This window comes from Molothrus ater, chromosome 6, assembly GCF_012460135.2.
Source record: "Molothrus ater isolate BHLD 08-10-18 breed brown headed cowbird chromosome 6, BPBGC_Mater_1.1, whole genome shotgun sequence".
NCBI lineage: Eukaryota > Metazoa > Chordata > Aves > Passeriformes > Icteridae > Molothrus > Molothrus ater.
In genome coordinates, this window is record NC_050483.2 from 49,992,065 (window position 1) to 50,011,375 (window position 19,311).

Below are 19,311 nucleotides of genomic sequence, written 5' to 3' on the forward strand. Positions count from 1 at the left end.
TGCAAATTGTGCAAAATTCTACCTTTTCATGTTCATGTCCTAGCTGAGAAAGAGGAGCAGATGTTTAGCTGCAGTTACATTTTGGTACTTCTCACATAATACAGTCTGTGGTCCAAATTCAGGTTCTAGTTGAATTTGTAAGTGTTCTCCCTATTTGCATTGGCATCCAAAAAGCAGAACATTGTAACAAACCTGAGTGCATACACCATACGGTTACATTTATGGGGAGGGAAGGAAAAAAACACGAGCAAAGCACTTCTCAGCACCTTCATAAAACTGAGATAATGGCCCCAAACATAGCATAATTTTGTATGAGAAATGTGTCTGTTTCAAGCATTATTCTACCACTTTTTGTCAAGACCTCTATTCAGGCTATACCTTGCATTCTATTTAAGTCCAAGGGATGAAAGCAGAACTTGAGCATCTGCTTAGCATCATTCAGGTTCTCACATATCCTTCTCAAACAAGATTTTTCTCCTGATGGACTCCCATGAGAACTGACAGAAAATATGGCAGGAGCTCTATCATCTGTACTGAGGCTTCAACCCCTTGCTCCCTTCTTTTTCCCCTTCCCACCCTTCAGTGCCAAAAAAACAGGAAAGACAAGATTTGGAGATCAAGTCAAATGTCCAATTTATTTTTATAACTTGAAACTGGAACAAACGTTGTTTTGAACGAGCGTACAAATGAAATGGTAGACACATGCTGAACTCAACATTGTGACAATAAGGGGAAAAAAAAGAGGCCAAAAATCTTGTACAGAGAATAAAAGGAACAATAAATATTTCACTAAGCCATATTGAAATGACCTCCAGCCATCTCAACATTTTATCCATAATAAAAAAAAAAGTGCTCTCGTTTTTTAAACAGAGCACAAATACCAAGCAATAATAAATAGTTCCAAACTTGTAGTAAAAGACAAAACCTCCAAGTAAACAACAAAAGCTCATACAATAAGTAATAGAAAAAGGTAATAAAAATATTTTGCCTTGCCGGTACAAATGCAAACAACTTAAATCAATGTTACTTTGCTTTGCAGTTCTAAAATACAAAGAGCACCATAAAAATGAGTTTGCCTGTGATAAACAAAACCTTGGACTGTCTTTTACATAGGACTGGGATGAAATGCTGATTTTTTTGACCCTTTCCTTAAAAATTTCTATTTTTCTTTCCAAAACCAGGTTTCTGCACCTGTCCTGTTGCCAGGGAGTCAACTGGAGTTTTGTTCTGGACTTCAATGGCAGCAAGACTACACACAATAAAAGTAACATATTCAACCTTAAAAAAAATGTAAAACTAAAAGTGTGAAAAGAACTACGGCAGCTTTCTAGCTATGTCCGTGTTATATTGTGCTTATGGCCTAGTAAACTACGGCTCTTCTAAGCAAGAAGAAAAGGAGGGCCATTTCAGTATCACTACAGTCTGCAGAAACACAACCCTTGTGCTTTTGGGTGACTTATTGTTAGTTTCAGTGATCTAAGTCACAAAATTAGACAACTGCTGGTGTTAGCTATCCTGGATAATTAAAAATGACAGTGAGACTGAAACTCCTAAACAACTTACAATAAAATGAAAAGTGAAATTCTTTCTCAAATCAATGAATTATGGACTGAAAATGTGCAGTTAACTTCTGATCTTCGTTGCACTGTTGCAAGTCCAAGAGATTCTTCTGAGTTCTGTCGCATGACTGGATTTATACAAAAGCCAGAGATCTGTATTTTCACCAAAAAGTGAAAATGTGCCTTTAAGGGACCACATTCCATCCTCAATTATGCTGGATAATCCAGGACTAAGAGTGATGAATAATTCCTGATTTATATCAGTTTAATTGAGATACAGAATTTGTCCAGAAGACTTAAGGGTGCGACATTCAAGCCAGGAAGGCATATATCTATCTGATAAGGTGGACCAAATTCTCCCTACTGTCACACCCATGCTTCTGCAATTGCTCCAGTGGTTCTGTACCGATGAAAGCAGAATAACTTGGCATGGCAACATATTTTTTTTCTTGTTTTTGTTTTAAGTTTTACCGTCATTTTCTGCAAGAGCGGTGATCATTTTCTCCTCCCCTTCACAAAAGCATTAGTGCCTCTTCTGCCACGTCTTCCCCTCGACCCAAAAGGGAGAGAGTGTGAGAGAGAGAGAGAGAAAAATAACTGCAAAGAAGAGAGACATCAAAAGGTACAGGATTTCATCCCAGTCCCTCAAACATTCAGAAATTTATGGAATGTACAATTAGAAGTGAACAGCAGCAAAGCAGCTAATAACATGGACTGGCAAGACCTGTACACGGAGTCGATCCTGTTCTGACAGGGAAGAGGAGGGCTGTGCCTGGACTAATTTTACTTCAACCCGATTTCAGCTGTACCAACAGCAGGCCATTTCACCATTTTATGTCAAAGTGATGCAGCAGCTCTCACTTTTTGCTATAAAAAGACTTTCTTCCAGAGGGCAGTGGCAGGGTGTGAGGAGCAATGAGTGGGGGTTGGCCAGGAGAGGGAAGATGTATTGGACATCTTGTTTGGAAGGAGGGGAAGAAATCTCCTCTCTCTCTCTCAGATCTGCAGGGAAGCTGTGGGATGTCACCCCAGACACCTTTCCAGGAACGGAATTTCTTTTCACACAAATAGGCAATATCCATCCAGCCTGGTTCAACCATACCTGGTAAAACCTTGATGCAAGGGGTCCAGGCAACTTTGACGTTATTTAGAGCCCTGTGGGAACAGCACTTTTTTGTAGGCCATTTCTGACAAAAAAATATATATACAACTAAAATCATTTGTGAACAACAACAAGAAAAAAAAAGTAAAATAAAAAAGCACTTAATTATTTTGTTTTGTTTCTTTTACTCAAAGGTCGTCTAACAACCCCCTTTTTTCCTGTACAATAAGGACTTCACATACAAATTTTTTTTTATTTTTGCAATATTTTATCCTGCCAAATTAAAAAAATATATTATGGCAGCCTGTTTGTTTGTTTTTATTTTTATTTCCAAATTCACTAACAAAAAGGTACATTAAATCCCTTTAAAAGGACAAGCGTACAGTTAAAAAATTACAAGCTTCAGTAAAAATACAGCAAGTGCCTACATCATATGAATCAACCAATATCAATATCCATTCCAGAAGGGGAAGGGAAGGGCAGAAGGGGAGAAAAAAAGAGAAAAATAGGTACAGGTCAGAAACGTGATTTTTTTTTTTCTGCAAAGCAATAACAATATTAAGCACTTTTTTCTACATACTTTTTCTACATGGTGTAGCAATCACCTTTTAATCCCCGAATACAAGATTCTATACATTTTTGAAATAAAAATTCAACACCCAAGGCAGAAAAAAATTTACTAAAACTCAAGACTTTACAGTTACAGTGACAAGAACAAATTTATAGACCCACCATTTAAATTTTACTGCAACATTTTCAAGGAAAAAAGAAAATTTTTTTTTTCTTTCTGGTTTTGTAAAATGCCCAGGCATTCTCCATTATTACAAATACTGGTCCACTTTTACAGTAATCAAGAAATTTTAATATATATAATATATACTAAAACCCCGTCACCAAAAGAAAACAATATACACATGGCCATTATGGCATTTTTTTAATAACCTATTAAGCAAACTTTGAAAAAAAAAAAGATTGCTCAAACACACATACACACAATTTCTTTTTTACCCTTGTATGTATTCAATACTGTAAACGTATTTTAAGACAGAGTGCACTAAATTTAACTTTTAAAAAAAAATTAGCCGTTGTTCCTGAATTGTTTTTTTCTCATTCAATGATAGCAACTTGTAATTTGTGTCATTTGAGTTTTAATTCAGCAGTAAATCATTTCCATTCCATTTCCTAAGCAGCGTTGTCCTGAAAAAAAAAAAAGGCTGAGAATAATTCAGCTAATGTATGTCCGAAGTTGTGCTGGGTATACATCTTCATTTCATTGGGTCTTATGGCATTTTCATGTCCACTATCTTCAACCAGTAATTTTTTTTTAAGTAAATGTGGCTCTTTTTTTTTCTAAAGAATGTACTTTTCTTGTTTTACTTTTTTTTTAAAAGTCTTTCCATTTCACAAAAACATTTTGCATTTGTCTCAAGAGACTCAAATAGGAAGATCAGTTTTCAAGGCACTCACGTCAAATTGAATGGCAGTAGAAAAACTGTCCAATAAATTATTTTTATTTATTTTTCTTTATAGTGCCAGTATTGTGAATGCCATGCTTAGCAACACTGACACTTAATCTCAGCTGTTCCTTTACAGTTTAACCCACCTTTGGGCCAAGTAGAATATGATGTAATTTCTTGTTGAGAAGCCATATTTCTCTTAACCACAAACAAAAGATTTAAAGTGCGGGTCAACATAATTAAAATCTCTAACCATAATTGTCTACTGTTTGCTAATATTAGTTGAAAAAGGCTTTTAAAAATTTGGAATTTGAAAGTAGAGCAGGTGCATTTTTCTTTGCTTTAATTTTTCTCTGTCGTAATGCTTTTGTCTGAATACAATTCCATTCTGTTCCTAATTAAGTTGGAAAAAATCTTACCGACTTCAGTAGGAGCAGAATCTTGCCAAGACAGGTAAATCAACCAGAATTTATTTTTTCCCTTCTTTATAATAACATCACTGTACAGCATCTAAGATAGTTCTAATATTTCTATTCATAAACCAAATGCCTGAGTTGAGGCTTTTCATTGAGAAATTCACACTTTCCTATCTTTTAATAATCAACTACAGCAAATATGGACTAAAGTAGATGTCCTAAATTCAAATTTATGATTTTGTGGTTTAAAAAAAAAACAAAAGATGGCATTTGGCTCCTCTGAGGTTTGAAAATAATATTAAAATGCTCAAGATGTACTTTTATTGTCTCTGGGAAGAGTCACAGGAGGGGAAGAGGGAGGGAAAAACACTCCAGAAAGTGACAAACTGGCATCGTTATGTTGCCATAGCTTTTAACAAGAAGAAACTATCCTATAGTAATGCACAATTAAGAAAGTTTCTGGGTTTTGAGTGTAGCAGCCTTCTGCATCTATGTCTTTTTTGTTGCTATAACTTTAGTGCTGAAATCCATCTAGAAAAGGCCTCTATCTTCAGCGACATTGTCAGTGCTATGTATTTCATCCAATTTCAAAAGAAAGTGCTAATTTTAAAGATTGTTATCCGCTGTACAATTTTGTTTTCCCTAATCTTCAAGGTTATTTAAGAAGAGGAAAGAAAAAAAAGGAAGGAAGGAAGGAAGGAAGGAAGGAAGGAAGGAAGGAAGGAAGGAAGGAAGGAAGGAAGGAAGGAAGGAAGGAAGGAAGGAAGGAAGGAAGGAAGGAAGGAAGGAAGGAAGGAAGGAAGGAAGGAAGGAAGGAAGGAAGGAAGGAAGGAAAGAAAGAAGGAAAGAAGAAAGGAAAGAAGAAAGAAAGAAAGAAAGAAAGGAAGAAAGAAAGGAAGAAGGAAGAAAGAAAGGAAAGAAGGAAGAAAGAAAGAAAGAAAGAAAGAAAGAAAGAAAGAAAGAAAGAAAGAAAGAAAGAAAGAAAGAAAGAAAGAAAGAAAGAAAGGGAAAAAAGAAAAAAGAGAGATTTCAGTTCAAATGTTGGCTTCCTCACAAGAAATTACACACACTTAGCTTAAATTTCAACAAAGCAGCGGCCCAAAAATTATAATTTTAAAAGATATGTTTCTCTCCTACAATGCAAGTAATCTCAGGCTACGACTGGGTAAAATTAAAAAGGGATACCCAACAAAATTTTAAAAGAAATTTAAACAGAAAGAATAAAAAAAGTACCTGCACATGCCAAAAAATTACAAAAACCCAATAAATACAGAAATTATTGCACAGTTAAAAGGCTCCACAATTTTTACTGCCTTAATCAACCCTCGGGTTTAATAGAACTTTGTAGACACAGGTTATATTTAAGTGCCAAAGTCTGGCACCTTACCATAGTTATGCTAAGTTATGTTTACGGAGGCAAGTTAGGTCATCTCTTCTCAGTTGGCAATAGTTAAACTGTACAAATAAAATGTTACCTAGACCCCTGAAATTTAACCTAGCGGAGGTGGGGGTGGGGAGGGGATTGGGGGGGGGGGGGTGTGGGGGGGGGGGCCTTAGCTTCTTTCTGCCTGCTCAATTTTGACGTCATTTGTCAGCAAATGTTCTCCATGCCACTTTTTCATGTGTTTCTCCAGGGTGCTGTAAACACTGAAGGGCATCTGGCAAATGTCGCAGCGGTAGACCTCCTTCCCTATCTGGCCATGCGTTTTCATATGGCGCGTCAGCTTACTGCTCTGGGCACATGCATAGTTGCAGAGCTCGCATTTGTAAGGCCGCTCTCCAGTGTGGCTCCGACGGTGAACCGTCAAATTGCTGCAGTTCTTAAAGACCTTGCCACAGTACTCACATGTATCGCTCCTGCGTCCTTCCTTCGAGCTGGGTCGCCCGGGGCCGGGTCCGCTGATGTGGGGGGTGCTGCCTCCGCTGGCCGTGCCGCTGCGCCCTGAGAGCCCCCCGTCCAGCATGTCCCCCGGCGGAGTGGAGAAACGCAGGCTCCCGTTCTCCGATGAGTGCTCGGAAGAGGTCGCGAAGGGGGATTGTCGGGAGTCTGTGAATCCGAGGAACGGATCCTTCATGAAGTGCCGCGATGCTGCATACCCTACCAGCCACTGGGAGTAAACGTTTTCAGAAGGTATTATCGTTGCTGGTGGCAAGTCCAAATCTTTCTCTACCTTTATTCTTTTAGAGGAATTGTTTAAACTGGGGCTCGTGATAGGTGTTGGCTTGCGGGGGAACAAGTTTGGGAAGGGTTCACCCGGGCCAAAGTTTCTTCCATTGACCGTACCTTCCTCAGTGCGGTCCAGCTCTCCTACCACTGAGTCTTCGTCACCCGGATCTCTCTGACAGAGGTCTCGAGGACACAAGTCTCGCTGGTCAGAGGACCTTTTCATGAAGCTACTCCTCTTCTGTTTCTCAGCTAACATGTCGTTATATTGCTGAATGGCACCTAGACTTACATTCTCAATGACTTTTCCCAAGACGAGGGATTTCTCATCTGGCAGCGACTTGGAGCCGTTTTCTCGGTTACGACTCAGCTCTGAGTCCATACTAAAGCTCGACTCTGGCCGGCTCTCATTTTCAAGCTCCTCTTCCTCCTCCTCCTCCTCTTCCTCTTCTTCGTTGTCATGGCCCAGGGAAGGATCGCTCTCATTCCTGAAATCTGCCTCACTGGATTTCAGTCCTTCTCCAGTGAGCTCACTTGTGCCTGGCTCAGGGGAACTAGTGGTGGACAGTCCATCATCTGACCTGCCCGTCATGGAGCCAGCTTTATGCATATGCGTTTTCATGTGGCGTTTTAGCTTGCTGGCCTGGGAGCAAGCATGGTCACAGAGCTGACACTTGTAGGGTTTTTCTCCTGTGTGACTTCGCCGGTGCACGATAAGGTTACTCTGGAACTTGAATGTTTTCCCACAAAATTCACAGGACTTGCTCTTGGCCTGAGGCTGGGGAGGCGTAGTGCTGCTGGGGGGCATGGGGGGCAGTGGCGGGGTGCTCAAAAAAGGTGATTTAGGACTCGGCTGGAAAGGATTCAACAGACGATGCATAGGGTTGGTGCGACTGGGTGAGACTGGCGGAGGGGTGGAACTGTTTCCTGCCAGCTCTCGAAGCCTTCTGGAGAAATCCATCGCTGGGGACTCAATTGCCATGGGGTTTAAACGCATAACTCTGTCAAAGGCACTGGGATGCTGGGCAACTAACCCCATTTCTTCGGCACTAAGGCGATGTGGATCCAGATGATGACGAGGCGGTGGGCTGAACAGCGGAGGCGTGTTTGGGAGCCGACCCTCACCAAAGCCAGGGTGTTCACGCAGGATGGGTCCTGTCATGCGCAAAAGGTTGAAGGGGTTGTTGTCTCCAAGAAAATTCATCAGCGGGGACTGTGCAACAGTCTCCGGTCCCAGAGGAGGAGGGATGGTGATGCGTGGAGTAAGGGAACTGTTTGAAGGGCTTGTTTCCAGGTAGATGCGGAATCCATGTGTGTTCTGGGCATGCTGAAGCAAGAACCAAGCGCTATTAAAAGGCTGCTTGCATGTTGTGCAAATATAGCTTGAAGGCTCATCTTTACCTATAAAAGAAAAAACAGAAAGAACACTTAAAAAATAATACAGCGGAGAACATTTAAATACAGTTGGCATTCACTTAATTTTGTTAACACGCTTCCTCCTTGGCATTTCTGAAAGAAGGATTTAATTGCAACGTATTGACTGATATAAATTGTTGAACAGCGCATTTACTCACCACACTTATTCACTTAACATGTATGACAAATATCACGCATACACATTTGTGCTATATACGTTTACATGCTCTAATTTGCAAATAAAACCTTTTTTTATGATGTGTAAGGATCCAAATCCTTTCATGTGTTTATTCCACAAACGGGAATTTGTTTCAAGGGATTTATGACTACAGACAAAAACCGAGAAAAATGCGGTGTGGTAGGTTTTACAAGGCACCTGTAAGGACCTTCAGTGTCATTTTCACTCTCTCACTTTATATACTTCATCCAGCAGTCCCCTGAGATCTTGCTGAATTTAATTTATGCATGCTTAATTTATAAGTCATGCCAGCACTTCCATTTTTAAAATATTATGTAGCTATTTAGCCACAAAAGTCCTATTCAAGTCAACAGGAGCTTGGAAAACATACCCTTGCATAAACCACTTTGACGTTCTTTTTGCCAAAACACCAAGAAGCCACTCAAATGAAACATCCGGTAATCAAAGCCGACAGCACAGTTGCAATTAACAGTAACAAATGTCGGGCCATGCTTGAACCGGGTCCCAAGAATTTCTGAGCCTGAGCCTGCCCTCCAATGCAGAAATGCTCACCAGAGCCAAAAACACTGTTCTGTTTGCTTTTCTAGCCTCTTGGAACAACAGCATAAAGGTGGAAAGCATTCCTTTAACTTTGATTCAGCTTTACATAAAGGACAGGTGTGGACAAGTCTGCATCACAGTCATAATTTTGCTAGCTAGAAAATTCCGGTCCTGGGCACAATGTAAACTATGTGGTATCTGCAAAAAGCACTTCCCTCCTTGTCCCCTTCCTTTTTCCAATGCCTCTCCAAGACTCTGATAAATCCATAAATATGTGTCAACTTGAAAATCATGATCCAGGATTTGTTTTGTTGTTTGTTTTTAAATGAGTGGGAGGTTTCCTGAAAAAAAACTGACCATTTTGGAAAATCAAAAATTAATTCCTTGCTTGCTTGTTTGTTTATGATAGCACATGTCTTGTCTAGCAATGGCCACGCTGAACCTAAAGGCACTAAACTTCCTGAAAGCTCAATACTTGAACCAAGCTTCCTTTCTGACCCATGATGGAACCAGGACCCAAGCAATGCCTGATTCAGCCCCTCCATGGGAGCTCAAATCCAAAGCTGAGCTAACAGACCCGTTTTGGAAGGGGCGCTGCCATCCCAAAAGCCTGTTGCATGAGCTTGAAAATTAAAGTGTTTATAAAGTGAACAGAAACATATTATCAAAACTACCTTGTAAAGAGGAATGACTCATAGGAGACCAAAAAAATCCCAAAAAACAAAAAACAAACATTTGAACTTGGGCACATCAAGAGAATCTGATTGAATTCCCCTCTTCTGGCTGTTGCAGGAATGACTGCTGCTGACAAAACCTACAAAACCTTAGACAAGGAGGCTAGAAGATTATCTGCCTACTTATCAGCCTGTCAGTTTATTTAATCTTATCAACCAATGTGCATCCATAACAGCATAAAGGAAAAAGCATGTATCAGATTGAGACATATTTACAAAGGTAGGTGATAAATGTGGTGCAAATCTTCATGCACTTATTGATTTAGTAGGGCTATTGCTGTGGATAGCAGCTTCAAACCCTGATTTACTGAAGCTGTCTCTTCACAGCCAATAAAAAATGTACACAATACAGTAGATATTTCTGCCTGGCTGATGTGGCCCCCATGCCCTGGCCCCACACTCTGTGTTTGTATGGGCCAGACACAGTTGCTTTGATTAATTTCTATCACTATCACAATCACTATTGGAAAAAAAAAAACAAGTTTGGTTACTGCCCTTGGCTTCGAAAAAAGTTCCTATAACTGCTATTGACATTAATGAGAGGCACATACAAACATGGAAAGGAACTGATGCATTATCCCTTAAAAATCTACTCAGCACTGAAGCTGTTAGGAAGTTTTATGTCAGCTTTGCAGCCAAAGCAACAGTAAATGCTCCCATTATTACTTCAAATATTTAAATTTCTGTTTCTTACAGAAATATTATGAAAATGTCTAGACCTTTAACTTTTCTTGCACAGCAACATGTGTAGTATAAAAAGTGACAGAAATCACTGAAGCAGACTAAAGTATATAACATACTCTGTCAAAAGCTTTTTTAAACAATATGTTTTACCTCAGCTCACCCTAGAATAGATTTTAATAAAGCCCCTTCCGAAGTGTGATCTAATAGCAAATGAAGTGCAGCATCTTACAAGGTCATATATCTTCAAATTAAAGAGTGCTCTGCACCCTTCACCTTCACTTTATCCACTCTAATTAATCGATTTATTACCCACAGCTGTTCAATTCTTTCATTTTTAAAGTCACAGCATGCACTCTTTTTTTGTTGTGGAGTTTTTTTCTTTAAAAAAATAAAGTGACTGAGTGTCTGTGTATGTGCATGCATTCTCTTTGCTTAGCTCAAGAACTGACAGGAGGAAGAAAGCAGCTGTGTATTAGGCGACAACAACAGCAACATGTTTACTTCAGAAAAGGCACATACTCAAGAAGGAAAATTCCTGAGCAGGCTGAGGATCAAGGCCAACCTAAAACTGAAATGGCTGATTAAAAAAATTACCCTCAAAATGGCAGCTGGCTGGATGCTTGCTATTACATGTTACATGGAACTAAGATATTTTGGTTTGTTTTGCCCTCCAAAATTTCACTTCCATGAAATTCAAGAGGGGAAAGTGAGTCCCTACCTTTATAGTTTTCTTTCAAAAAGACAAAATTAGTGCTACTAGTGACCTGAGATTTATATGCTAGCAGCCATAGGTCTTCTCTCCCTTGTTTGTTTTGTTTAGCTTTCATGTCCCTCAGGGCTCCTCTTCAGGAGACCTCAGCTCAACAGCAAAATTGACTGCAGGCTACCCAGCTACTAATCTCTGACTGATTCATGAATGTTCATATATGCATACCTATGTATATATATATTTTACAGCCCTCAAAGACTCTCCCCAGACTCCCTCTTTAAAAAAAATAGAAAAAAAAATTAATTACCATATTATCACTTTTGGTTATCTTGCCTAAAAGTTGCCCTGAGCAGTGTAGATGCTCACTTTTAAGAACAGAACAATGTCAAAAAGTCTTTGAAGATCCACTCCGAACATTTTTTATGTTCAAAAACTTGCTAAATATTTTAAACATGCCCAGAAACAACCATGTACTGCTCAAGAATGAGCCTTATATTTAATAAGGCACCTACACTACAAAAGTCTTTGTTATAAGGCTATTTTTGATATATAGCTATCTTAATCCCTTGCCACCTGCACTGAAGTCTGTCTAAATACCCACTTTATGACAACTACCTATATAGTCTTTGCCATATGCAGTCTTTATCACTTTAGCATGTGCTTCACTTTGAGCATGTGAGTAATCAACATCAGTGAAACTTAAGCATAGGCTGAAGTGCTCTGTTGGATAGTGATGAAATTATTCATGTGCTTAGAGTCAAACACAAGCCAAGACTTCATTAATACTGCTCAATGAATTGCACATGGTTTCAATCCTACAGTCTGTAACTAGGCTTGAATTTCAGGGCTGAGAGCTGAAGTATAATTTATTTTTACAGTAGTTCATAGATATGTGTATGTACAGAGATGAGACATCCAGGTCACAGCTCCTGAGCAATCAATTGTAGCTTCTAGGTTACAGTAAAGCCAAACAAATGCTGCCAGTTTAGACACGACAGAGGTTTGTAGGGCTCAATCCTACTAAGACCTACTGAAATGGTATTTCAGGTATTCAGAAATACCATTAAAAGGTTAGGAGGGATTGTGAAATTAAAGAATGAGAGGACTGGGATAAACCCTAAGGTTTAGCCTCATCCAATTCCTGACCCAAAGGAAAACAGAGTGAGAGAATGGTTTGGATTGGAAGGGACCTCAAAGTTCATCCAGTTCCAGCCCTTCTGTCATGGGCAGGGACATCTTTCACTAGATCAGGTTGCTCAGATTTCCATCCAGCCTAGCCTTGAACACTTCCAGGGATAGGACATTTGTAACTTCTCTGGGTAACCTGTTCCTGTGTCTCACCAACCTCATAGTAAAGAATTTTATTCCTAATATCTTATCTAAACCTACTTTCTTTTAGTTCCCTCTTTGTCCTGTCACCACATGTCCATATCTATGAAGCTATTCATATCTATGCCAGCTGCTCCAATATCCTGCTTCAAAGGCCACCAAATGGAGAGCCTACAATCTTTTTAAAGTCTACCTCATTCCTTCTCTCCTTTACCATCATTAAGATTCCCCAACTGCCTAATCTAAATCTTTCTTCCTGCAATTTAAGATCTTAATATATTGTCCTACCCAGATGTACATGCAAAACACAGGAAACAAGTTAGTCTGCACCTCACAGTTATCATCCAACCCAAGGATTTGCAGCTGAAACCGCTTTGTGTCTTTTAGCATCCCCTTCTCCCAATTTGATTCGGAAATGTTGAGGGAGAATTCACTTTGTATTGGAGCAGTCAGTGGCCACGTTGACTGTTTTCAGTATGAAAAAGAAAGCTGTCTTTCCGATTCAAATTGCTGAGTTCAGCTCCCAGCAACTGGATCTTGCTGTATTTTTACCTGGGAGATTAAAAATCTCTCTAGTATCTTCTCCTAAACCAGGTCATTATAAACTTTGAACTTATTGAACACTGTTGCCTTTTCTGCATATTATGACAAAAAATGGTCTTTTCCAGAAATATTAAAATGTGTTCCCTTGATTAGTGCATGACAGATTATGTTCCGTTCAAAATGTCAATGCAATAAGGAGCCTTTTTCTCTTTCATGAACAGCTCTAAACAAAGCTGAATTCAGACCCTGCCTCCCAAATTCTGCCCTTACAGGAGACAGTGAGAAAACACAGGTCAGAACAAGACTAGACTGGGTCTGTAGACATCCACCCCACTGCACCAGTCAGCCTGAATCCCTGACTTATCTGTCCCCTGCAGTCTGACTTGCATCCTTTAGTGATATGCAGATCTTCCTTGCTCAGTTGGTACATAACTTTATATGTACCCTGAATGCTGAGCGCCTTTACCCTGGAGATAAAAATTTCCCTCAAAATATCTTCAGTTATTCTGGATACCATCAAACAATAATCAGTGTGAGATAAGAACTGTTGAGAATTCATTATTTTCTGCTGAGCTACAGTGACATCCAGTGCCTTATGAATCCTCCCCTCAGCATGCCTGAATAATTCCATTAGCGGTAACAGGGAATGAACTCGCCCTCATTTTAATCACCCACCCATAACCCCTGCCAGGACTGCAGTGAGACCTGCAGTCAGGTCCATATAACCACTGCCATTCCTTACCTCTAGCAGTACTTTCCAGATAATGTTTCTGGTTCCATTTTACAAAGTTACAACAGCAGCAATAAAAATGTTAAGGAATTTTAATGTTGGTTTACTGCACCTTTAGAAGTTCAGGAAAAGTGGAAACTTGCAAGCTTTAAAGAAAGGACACCTTTTATTGTAGCACTCAGAAACAGACATGTATCAGGTTCCTGCAAGCTTTCCTCCAATATTACTCTCTTCTCCACCACTTGATTTTTAATGAACATTTAAATAATTACTCCTTGTTATTATGATGGTTACCCTAATAATAACAATAAAGGTAGCATGGATGCTCCATAAAAAACACACCTTTAATTGAATTATTATTAAATTAAAATGCCATAATTGAGAACACAATTTTAACAAGTCTCCTTATAAGACCAGCTGACATTAAAGAGAAGGGCATTAAATACTGGAAATATTTAGTGCTGCATGGTGAAAAAAATATATCATCATAAGTGGTTTGACAGATCACCCAGACAAGGGCCAAATGTTATTCAGGTGTCTGCAGTGCTGATCTGCTATGTGACCTATATCAGTTCATGCTTAGTGCTTGGTTGGGTCTGCAAAAATATCTCTAATATATTGAGTATAGTATTCAGTATTTGTGCTGAAGGGGTTTTATAAGCCATATTATAACTTTAAATTTTCCAAGTTAGCAAGAACTTTTATTCTACCAATGTTTAAAATAGAATAAACATTATCTGAGCAGACACAATACTGAGAGTTTTGCCCTCCCTCCCTGCATTCACAGAGCTGTTTGGAAGTGCTGCTACCACAATTTCAGAAGGACTGACAGTCTCAATAAAAATTAAGACAGAAATGTAAAGTAAGGTCCAAGTCTGGGTGTGAATCACCCCTGCCAGTCCAATGCCAATCACTAGCTTTAAACAACAGACACAAAGGTCCCATATCTCTTTCCACTTCTCTTAATATTAATTCTGTTTTGATGGCAGCAAGAACTGAAGATGAAAATCAAGCACAGCTCCATCCCCAGAGTTAACACAGTTCATCCATCCCTATACTGCCTCATCTAAAGAAAGGCCTCAAGAGAGTCTTGCAGCACATCCTGCTGAGGGTTACAGGGACTATCACCAACAGTTCATAAAGTTAGTGTCAATTGGAACCTAAAGTTGGTATTTTATGACTTAACAAGTCGCCTGCAGTCTCACAGCCCACGCACCTCCAATTCTATGCTCAGATAAACAGCCCTGGTCTCCTGTAAATCTCAGCCAACCTGAAGTGCATCTCAGTCAAGAAGAGTAGATGAAGGTTTAGGTGTAAAAGCTCAAGCATGAGGGGCCACAGGGCCTGTCATCATCTGGAAATGGAGAATCTCAGGATGAGACCAGTGAGAGGAAAGAATGTGACAAGGAAACAAAAATGAAATGTTTTTAAGAGGTGGATGGAAACTCAGGGGTGTCTGAAGAAAGAAGTAATCGTGAGGTGTTGCTTCTCAGCTACAGAATCCTATTTCCTCCCATACAAGGCCCTGTTCTCTTTTCCTACCTTGTCTCTTGATAGCCTATCTCCTCCAGTGCCATCTTCAACACAAGAAAAATCACGACTTCATGCAGTATTCTTCTCCTACACACTGCCTGTATGTTTTACAGCTTTCCCCATCCACTTTCTACCTTGACTAGTGAGACTGCAAGCTCTCAACAGAGATTATGCAAGAAGCTCTATGCCAAGAGAACCTACACACCCCACAAGACCCTATCATACCCTCCACTGGTTTTGATTAGTGATGTGAATATTCTTGAGAGCATTTTCTACCTGTTGGAAAATATCTACAGTAGTACTGGTTGACACAAATATTAATAAATATTAATATTACACTACTGTTAGCAATGTACTATTAATTCTTCCTGTGCTAAAGTCAATTGCCAAGCTCTAGTTTTGGTGGATTAAGTGCTACCCCAGTTTTGGAAAACTATTTTATTTTCTGAAGCCATTACAGCAATGGTTTTTTCCTATTAGGCAAAACTGCAAATGATCTGTTTGTCACTCTTGTAATAATAAATTTCTATTTTACCAAATTAAATATTTTATTAAATTATGGGAAAACCAAATGAATTTATTACCAATAGAGAGTTGAGAAGTCAGACTCTCATGCTATCTACAGCCAACCTTTTGGAACTCCAAGAACAAAGTGCATGAATCCTTGAAAGTCTTAGCGATATCAAGCTGATACACCTTGCCAAACTCTGATTTGAATTACCCTGCTATGAATTCAAAGTAGCTGTGATGATCACCAATGCAGACATTTTCAAATTTTTCCAGATAAACCATACCAGGCTGTCACTAACGAGGATCTTAACTAGACTTACATAAATATACCAAGTTGCAATTCATTTGGTTTTTTTCACTGAACTTTCCCCAGAAGCATATTATATGTCCTCTCTGGCATTTAGGCTTATAAAAAAGGAGGAGGCTGCAGGCAGACTACAGCCATGCATAACACAAACAGATGCTTCCTGCTTCTTAATGGACATGGGCAACCTTTGGCTGAAGCAGCTTGCGTTCAATGGTCCCATTTTCTGTGAGACTTAATCATACCTCAGATCTGGACTGCCAGATTCACATAAATGAACCAAATGCACAGCTCAGTTTAATTTCTAGTGCATTACAAAATGGTCATATTATATTTTTAGGTATAAAATGTCAATAGGCATTTTGGGCAACTTCCTTCTGGATGTCCAATTTCTCATTCCTTAAAAGACCTTCTGGCTTACTGGAAGTTAATGTTCAGCCTACAGAAGTATAAGAAATGCTTTTACTTAGTGCAGAAAAGGAAAGAAAAATGGGTTGCAGAAGTTGGAATTTGTGACACAGGGATTTTTACCCAGAAGCACCATTTAAATGGAAGATAAAAAACATGTTTGTCATCTCTGAACACCTTCCCCTAATTGGTGTTAAATCTAAAATGCAAAGGCAATTTATAAAGCAGAGGAAAGGAGAAGTGTGAAAAGTAAGGAGCAAACAGGAAAATCAATATTAAAAGATCAATAGTGAATGAGTTAACTTTTAAATTAGCCCTTTGTGATACAACAGTTTCAACTAACTCCACCTTTAGCATCTAAACAGCTTTGTGTCTTTTAGATAGTTTCTTTGAACCTAAAACATCAACTAGCAGACTGAACAGATGTTTTACAAACCTGCAGCATAAAATAAGTGAAAACTAACAGCTAAAATGGGGACAATGATACAGAGGGGCATCGTACCCACTCGTGATATTAAAAGACCGTAGGACTACCCGTGGCTCGTGGTTTAATATATAGGATCCCATTTACAGCACTCATGAAAAACCCTTGTACTGCTCAAGGACACTTTTAGGCCTTTTCTTTGCATAAGGTATTCAAATGCATTTGAAATAATGTCAGTCTTCTGCAACATATGAAATATGCCAGCAGCTTCCCTTTAAATTGGTGTCCTGTAAGCAGTTTTGTTTGAAAACTGGCAAGTGCTGGGATTTTTTTTTTTCCCACAGACTTCTAAGGTGCCATTTTCTCATCTTACAGTCAAGAATTCTCAGTAATCTGAATAGGAACTAAATGGAGGGTACATGAAGGAAATTGTCCATGTCATATAATGGAGAAACAAAGAGTAAATTAGAAAACAATAAAAAAAGCCAAAGGGTGAAAACAAATTTTCCTGGGATTTTTTTCCCCAGGAGTACTTCTGTCTGTTTTACTACAACTATTTCTTAAGGGTATTAGGTGTCTATTCATAGTTACTAAATAAAATAGCATTTTTGTTTTAATTCATTGCTTCTTTAACAAATGCTAACTCCCATCTCTGCTTCTTTAAATCCACAAAATCTCCACATTCAAGCCAAAGAAGTATTGTAAAGGCTTTAAATCTTGTTTTAATGGAATGTACATTTAGCTATGAGGAGATAATTGACGTTATGGAGGGCCTAGATGCTGAATTATATAGGTTATCTAATACAAAGGGGACTCATTACCGAAGCACTACAAACAAGTAGTAATATATGTATATTGTTCTGAGTGGCGTTATAGCAAAAGTGTTCAGGTCTGCAGGGATTTATAAAACACAAGAAAACAGCAGACATGCACTTGTAAATTTGTCTCATTTGTCTCTGAAGTTAAAGGTTATTCCCTTGATCTGAATTTGTAATAAAAACATGCTAGACTAAGGTTTGTAGAGAATGTTTGAATATGTAAATTGTGTATAATGATAGGCAATTATAGGGTAAAAACTGGACCTTATGAATGTTAGAGAATTGCATGGAGCATCAAAGTATTTTCCTTCAGATGAAATATTTATCTTTTATGCATGTTATAAGCACTTTTTCAAAGGTATTCAGCAACCTATTTGAGCAGAGAGTTGACAAAAATCAAACCATTACAGCCAGCTAAGACTGTAGGCTTATGCACAGGAGAAGCCACAGCTTTTTACAGAATATACATAATAAATCTCTTGAACTAATGGTTCTGGAGATGGATCCTCAAGGACAAGTTCCACTGATTTTCACTCCTTTAGATGAAAGCTGGTCAGATGTTCCTGGATTTTTTTTTTTAAAGATATGGGGGTGGAAGTGTAAGGAGGGAAACTGCAGAGAATAACTAGGTAAGAATGTGAATTTTCTTGGATTGATGCAATGAAGCTCCATTTTCCCTCCAGTTTGTTGGCTGCTGTTTTCAGGGAATAATAATAATAATAATTTTTTTAAAAAAAGACACTCCATCAAGATAGAAAGGAGCAAAGCCAGGAGATGATACTATAGTTTATGCTACTGAAGATAAGGTTTTCTCCTTCTCTGAGCACGACAGTCTGTTCAGGTTAACCAACTGCAGTGTTAGAATAACTCCAGCCGACTTGTCACAGAGTACAAAAGTCATCAGCAACTGAATGTTCTTTTCTGCACCGCAATTAAGACGAATCAATACGACGTGCCACAAATGGTATTTTACTCTCAATAAGAACTCGGGCTGAGTTTATTCAGAATATTTTAGCGCTTCCCCAGGGGATTTTGGTCCGACGCAGATGGCAAATAAAGTACTCAGCCTAGGGCTAGAGCACATTATGCTAATTCTAATGTCAGATGTACTTTAATATACAGCTCTATTTAATCACCCCATTATTTCACATTTCCATATGAAAAACCTGCGGCACTTCTGCAGAGCTTTCACTCTGCGACAATGCCAGCTTCCTTCAACTAGCTCACTGTGAAAGAGAAAAGAAGACTGGTCATTCTCGCCAGTCAAAATGTTACAGTTTCAAAGTTTCAGTATTCCTGAATTTAAAGTGGGTCTTCCAGTGCAATTAGCAAATCGCTCGGCTAGAATGCTGATATGTACAAAATGCTAAGGAGGTGTGATTGAAAAAAAAAACAAAAATAACAGCCCTCCCTTTCCAGCTCATCTGCTCACGAATGCAGACACAGGCAGGCACATACCTCAAACCCTCTTGCAGAACAGTAATAATAAAAATAATGAAAATATTTTCATAGTGCAATTCAACCAATATTCTCAACACTTGTCACTAAAACGTTGCTATTCCCGGCTGTGTGGCTTCCGTTACTTAGAAGAACAGACATGGCTGGCACAGCTGCCAACCTACAGATGTCTCTGAATAAAACCTTCCTTGTGTATCAATAATTTTTGCCTGCAACAAATTACACCTCTAATTAGGTTTTAGAAGCCACACACCTTCAATACAGGCCACTACCC

At 38.9% G+C, this 19,311-nt stretch overlaps 1 protein-coding gene across 7 annotated transcripts in view; it reads right to left on the reverse strand.

The window, feature by feature from the left end:
• Positions 1–616: 616 nt before the first annotated feature.
• BCL11B (BCL11 transcription factor B) overlaps positions 617–19,311 on the reverse strand; it is a 97,534-nt gene continuing 78,839 nt past the window's right edge. For 3 of the 7 annotated variants that reach the window (XM_036383874.2, XM_036383877.2, XM_036383875.2), the window contains one exon: positions 5,493–8,099. In XM_036383874.2, the coding sequence (XP_036239767.1) occupies positions 6,088–8,099 (2,012 nt within the window). In that variant the 3' untranslated portion in view covers positions 5,493–6,087. Of the gene's footprint in view, positions 5,182–5,490; positions 8,100–19,311 lie in introns of those variants that run through there. The other 4 variants (XM_036383876.2, XM_036383871.2, XM_036383872.2 and 1 more) reach the window with 4 other exon arrangements.